This window comes from Acanthopagrus latus, chromosome 5 (genome assembly GCF_904848185.1).
Source record: "Acanthopagrus latus isolate v.2019 chromosome 5, fAcaLat1.1, whole genome shotgun sequence".
NCBI classification, from domain to species: domain Eukaryota; kingdom Metazoa; phylum Chordata; class Actinopteri; order Spariformes; family Sparidae; genus Acanthopagrus; species Acanthopagrus latus.
In genome coordinates, this window is record NC_051043.1 from 30912086 (window position 1) to 30917839 (window position 5754).

The 5754-nt window shown below is 48.3% G+C and overlaps 1 protein-coding gene across 1 annotated transcript in view; it reads right to left on the bottom strand.

Annotated features, from left to right (window-relative positions):
• dok2 (docking protein 2) overlaps positions 1 to 3465 on the bottom strand; it is a 13833-nt gene extending 10368 nt beyond the window's left edge. Inside the window, exons 1-3 of the mRNA XM_037099310.1 lie at positions 2639 to 3465; positions 2234 to 2371; positions 1692 to 1859 (exon numbers count right to left, since the gene is read on the bottom strand). Of these exons, the coding sequence (XP_036955205.1) occupies positions 1692 to 1859; positions 2234 to 2371; positions 2639 to 2698 (366 nt within the window). The 5' untranslated portion in view covers positions 2699 to 3465. The remainder of the gene's footprint in view (positions 1 to 1691; positions 1860 to 2233; positions 2372 to 2638) is intronic.
• Between the last annotated feature and the right edge of the window lie 2289 nt (positions 3466 to 5754).

Sequence of the window (5754 nt, forward strand, 5' to 3'; positions counted from 1 at the left end):
AAGTGTGTCAGACTGGAGCAGACTGGAGAAAGGAACGCTCTTCAGCTGCTCATGCACTTTGTTGTATAATTGTATTTTATTTAATCAAGTGATCAAGTGAATCAAGTGTGCATCCCCCCGGTCTGTAAAATAATGTCTTACATGAAACTAGCCCATGGTGCAAAAAAGGTTGGGGACCACTCGTTCAGGTGATTCTCCAGGCCTTCAAAATAAAAGTCTGTCTTCTCTAATTGGCTGTTCAGTTGTGTATTTGCTGTCACACACAGAGAAAGAGGAAGTGGAGCAGTGACTCGGGACTGTCGGCCATCTGTCATCGTCCTGCTATTTATAACCAAACACAGGAGAAGTTTCCTCTCTGCTCAGCCGCTTTAACAGTTTCCATGTGCTTTTATTGTGAAGAGATCCTGTGTGATCATCAATCAAAGCTATCTGAATCTGATCTGCAGACTAACTGATGGACAGAACGATCAGTGTTGTTTCAGGAACAACTCCTTTAGTGTCACCGCGGAAGAGGTGAACAGGATGACAGAAAACACAGAGGCTGACTCTGTTTCCTCTTTAACTCTTCGTGTGCTCGTCACAGTGCAACTGTTCCACTGACGACCCTGTAATCTCATTGGCTGCTGCTCCCAAAATGTCTCAGACAGTTTCCACGGTGAGCATGTTTGACAGCTGAGGTGACATCTGGAGGGGAGTAACGTTTGGAGCGGGTAACATCTGAACAGCTCCAACTCAACAACGTTATCAGGACGGTCCAGATCTCAGGATGATCCTCCTGCCTCCTGCACATGGGAGCGCTGTGCTGCATTCATGGTGCCCCTGTAAAGTCTGTTAATCTCAGTAACAGTTTGTGTACTGTCGAGTCAAACTGTGGTCAGAAGTTTACACCTTCACAAACACCGTTAGCCTCCTGCTAATCACCTCATCATCATGTGACCAACACGGAGGTCGACCTCTGACCCACCTGCCTGTGAGTGACACCTTCATCCACACAGCTGACAGCCACCTCGTGACCTCATCATGTGACCTGATGACTGTCATGTGACATCACACTGAGGCCAACAACAAATGTGTCTGCTGCAGGTAAACCACAATTCTGTCTGACTGCATCACATCACCATCAGAGCGAGCAGAACGTCGTTTCACCATCAACACTGATCGTCCTGATCAACAAAGTCTCAGACTGCCAGTGAAATATATTTATCTTTATTCCATCCACATGGAGCCATGTCAACATCTTAATGTTCTCAGTGTTTTGGTGGGATCCATGGTAACAGGATCAACTTCACGTGATTGGTGCTACTTGTGCTTTGTTAATGACGGAGTGATTAATGAGTGACGTCATCCAGGGAAAACTTAGCTAACTCTTGTCAAGGGTTCAAATCCGACCAACCCCAGTTTATCATGTTACAGGTCAGACGTGGTGACTGTACTCTGTATTAGCATGCTAACATTAGCTTGACAACGACACTACAGCTAAAAGTTGAAGAACTAGTTTGAGCTGCTAATTGTTTTATCACAGATTAAATCATTATTGAACAACATTCAAATGTCAGATCAGATATTAGCATGCTAATGTTAGCTTTGTCACTTGGTTCAGCAGCTAACAGTTAAAGAACTAGTTTGTGACTGCAGGTGTGTGTGTGTGTGTGTGTGTGTGTGTGTGTGTGTGTGTGTGTGTGTGTACCTACAGGGAAGGCAATCTCACACAGTTTGTGTGTCCAGTCGTCCACTTGTTGTCTGTCTGCTGCGAACACGTAGATCTTCTCTGTGGTTTCGATCAGGAAGGGTCCCGTGTCTCTGGGACAGCCGTCCATGTCCACCTCAGAGACCCGGATACAGTCCACGAGACGGATCACCTGCACCAGACCAACAGGTTCTGATCACTACATCAAAGAACAGCTGACCACGGTACAGTAAAGTTACTGTATAATATATATGTTAATGTATATTACTGTAAATGACTACATTAATATATATTCCTGTATATTACTGTATATTACTGTAAATTACAGTATATTACTGTAAATTACAGTATATTACTGTATATTACAGTATATTACTGTATATTACTGTTTATTACAGTATATTACTGTATATCACAGTATATTACTGTATATTACTGTTTATTACAGTATATTACTGTATATCACAGTATATTACTGTATATCACAGTATATTACTGTATATTACTGTATATTACTGTATATTACAGTATATAACTATATATTACCTTCTTGTTTTCTTGATGTTTGCGCAGAACTCTGTCACTCTTCTCAGCACTTCCTCCATCTTTACACTCAAAGAACTCCAGTCTGGAGATCGAACAGGAACTTTCTCTGTACAGGACGCACCACACACGCTTCCACCTCTACACACACACACACACACACACACACACGCACACACACACACAGTCAGAACTAATCCTGTTCTTAGTGACTGTGACTGCTGTTGGTGGCAGCTGTGGAAAGTAACCAAGTACATTTACTCAGGTCCTGTATTTTACACTAATCCTTACTCACTTTAACTCTGACCATCATCATGAATATTACTTCTGATATCCACAGACATCCATGTAGTGTTAGCATTAGCATTAGCTGTGTGTGTGTGTGTGTGTGTGTGTGTGTGTGTGTACCTTTCCAAACCTCTGCTGCTGCAGGTACAGCATCCCTTGTTTCCTGATGTCCTCCTCCATGATGACACTTCTCCTTTCTTCCCCTCTCACCTCCTTCCCTCACCTCCTCTTTGCCTCCTCCTCTTTATGCTCCACTTTTCTTGATGTCTCCTTCTTTCCTTCCTTGTCTTGCGTCCTTGTTGCTTCCCCCACCTCCTCCCCTCACCCTCCTCTCTGACTTTATGCTTCCTGTTCTGGTTAAAGTCTCTCTCCTCTCCTCTCCTCTCTCCTCTCTCCTCCTCTTCTCGTCGACTGTCTTCTGTTTCACTCCTCTTATTCTTCTTCTCTGCCTCCTCCTCCTCCTCTTCCTCTCTGCTTGCCTTGTCTTTGCTCCTCTTCACCTCCTCTTGGTTGTGTTTGACTCTTTGTTTCACTTCTTGTTGGAAGCTTCCTCTTTTTCTCGTCTTCTGTTCTCCCTCCACCTCCTTTCTTTCTGTCTTCTTCTTTCTCCTCTTACTCCTCGTTAAGGCGTCCGACCTCCTTCAGTTTGAGGAGTTTCAGCCTCTCCCGTCGTCCCGCTGAGGTTCACCTCCTCTCTCCTCTCCTCTCCTCCGTCTGTCTCCGTCTGTGGTGTAGTGATGTAGACGTTGAGTGTGTCATCTCAGCTTCCTGCCTTCACTCTGTTGCAAGACTGAATGCAGAACTCTGAGCCGGCAGTGTGAACCGGCCTCGCTCGGCGTCGGCCCTCCCTTCCTTCAGCTCACACTTTTAGACTTTTATTCTGAGAAGTCTTCCTTCTGCTCTGACTTCATCTTCTGCTTTTCATTTTCAGCTTTATTTCCTCTCTCTCTCCGGCTGTGCCTTCACAGTCGTGCTGTGTGAGTCCTCCTGCTCCCCCTGCTGGATCATCTCAGTAACGTTCAGTCTGTTAGTCTGCAGACAGACTCACCCGGTGACAACACGCCAAACCTTCAACATGTTCGTACAAAAGTCCTGCATGCAAAACCTGAAAGTACTGAAGTCTGACCAGCAGAGTGTCCCGACAGTAGGAACTCACTCTGCAGCTAACTGTCTTATTTCATGTTTTACTTCATGAAATATATGAAAATATTTCAGCCCAAAGACGCTCGTTCCAGTTTGAAACAGATAGACATGTTCACTGTGTTCCCCTCACAGGAACCTGAGCAGTCTGGACCTGAAGAGTCTGGACCTGAAGAGTCTGGACCTGAGGAGTCTGGACCTGAAGAGTCTGGACCTGAGGAGACTGGACCTGGAGAGTCTGGACCTGAGGAGACTGGACCTGAGGAGTCTGGACCTGAAGAGTCTGGACCTGAGGAGTCTGGACCTGGAGAGTCTGGACCTGAGGAGTCTGGACCTGAAGAGTCTGGACCTGAGGAGTCTGGACCTGAAGAGTCTGGACCTGAGGAGTCTGGACCTGGAGAGTCTGGACCTGAGGAGTCTGGACCTGAAGAGTCTGGACCTGAGGAGTCTGGACCTGAAGAGTCTGGACCTGAAGAGTCTGGACTTGGAGAGTCTGGACCTGAAGAGTCTGGACCTGGAGAGTCTGGACCTGAAGAGTCTGGACCTGGAGAGTCTGGACCTGAGGAGTCTGGACCTGAGGAGACTGGACCTGGAGAGTCTGGACCTGAGGAGACTGGACCTGGAGAGTCTGGACCTGAGGAGACTGGACCTGGAGAGTCTGGACCTGAGGAGACTGGACCTGAGGAGTCTGGACCTGAGGAGTCTGGACCTGGAGAGTCTGGACCTGAAGAGTCTGGACCTGAGGAGTCTGGACCTGAGGAGACTGGACCTGAGGAGACTGGACCTGAGGAGACTGGACCTGAGGAGTCTGGACCTGGAGAGTCTGGACCTGAGGAGTCTGGACCTGGAGAGTCTGGACCTGAGGAGTCTGGACCTGAAGAGTCTGGACCTGGAGAGTCTGGACCTGAGGAGACTGGACCTGGAGAGTCTGGACCTGGAGAGTCTGGACCTGAGGAGTCTGGACCTGAAGAGTCTGGACCTGAGGAGTCTGGACCTGGAGAGTCTGGACCTGAGGAGACTGGACCTGGAGAGTCTGGACCTGAGGAGTCTGGACCTGAGGAGACTGGACCTGAGGAGACTGGACCTGAGGAGACTGGACCTGAGGAGTCTGGACCTGAGGAGACTGGACCTGAGGAGACTGGACCTGAGGAGACTGGACCTGAGGAATCTGGACCTGGAGAGTCTGGACCTGAGGAGTCTGGACCTGGAGAGTCTGGACCTGAGGAGTCTGGACCTGAAGAGTCTGGACCTGGAGAGTCTGGACCTGAGGAGACTGGACCTGGAGAGTCTGGACCTGGAGAGTCTGGACCTGAGGAGACTGGACCTGGAGAGTCTGGACCTGGAGAGTCTGGACCTGAGGAGACTGGACCTGGAGAGTCTGGACCTGAGGAGACTGGACCTGAGGAGACTGGACCTGAGGAGTCTGGACCTGAGGAGACTGGACCTGAGGAGACTGGACCTGAGGAGACTGGACCTGAGGAGTCTGGACCTGAGGAGACTGGACCTGAGGAGTCTGGACCTGAGGAGACTGGACCTGAGGAGTCTGGACCTGAGGAGACTGGACCTGAGGAGTCTGGACCTGGAGAGTCTGGACCTGAGGAGTCTGGACCTCGTGGACCTCGCGACATTCGTACATGTTTTGTCTCTCCAGTGTAATAATCTGGGCCGTCCTGCACTGAACATCATGAACTACAGAACTCTGTTCGTGTCCGGGTGTTCGGTCCTCAGGATGGACCAGGTTCTGCCTCAGTGTGGTTGGCGGGTTTAAAGTGAACCAGGATCTGGTGTTGATTAAAGATCCTCCTGAGTCTCTCAGATGTTCCTGCGACTGAAGGAATGACGATGTTATGTTCAGTGTTTAAAAATCGTTAGTTATAGTGACTGAGTTACTCCACTAGAAGAGAAACTAGTTACCAGGGAAAGTAACTGTTGCATTACTTTTTAAAAAAAAGTTATAATATGTCTTAGAATTTGGATTTTTTTCTGAGCGGGTTTCAGGAGCCAGTCGCAGAGTAGAACTGCACAGACTGGTACCGACACAGAACCTTCAGTTCAGTCTGGGTCACAGGTTTTTGTGAAGCTGGAGCAGAACCATC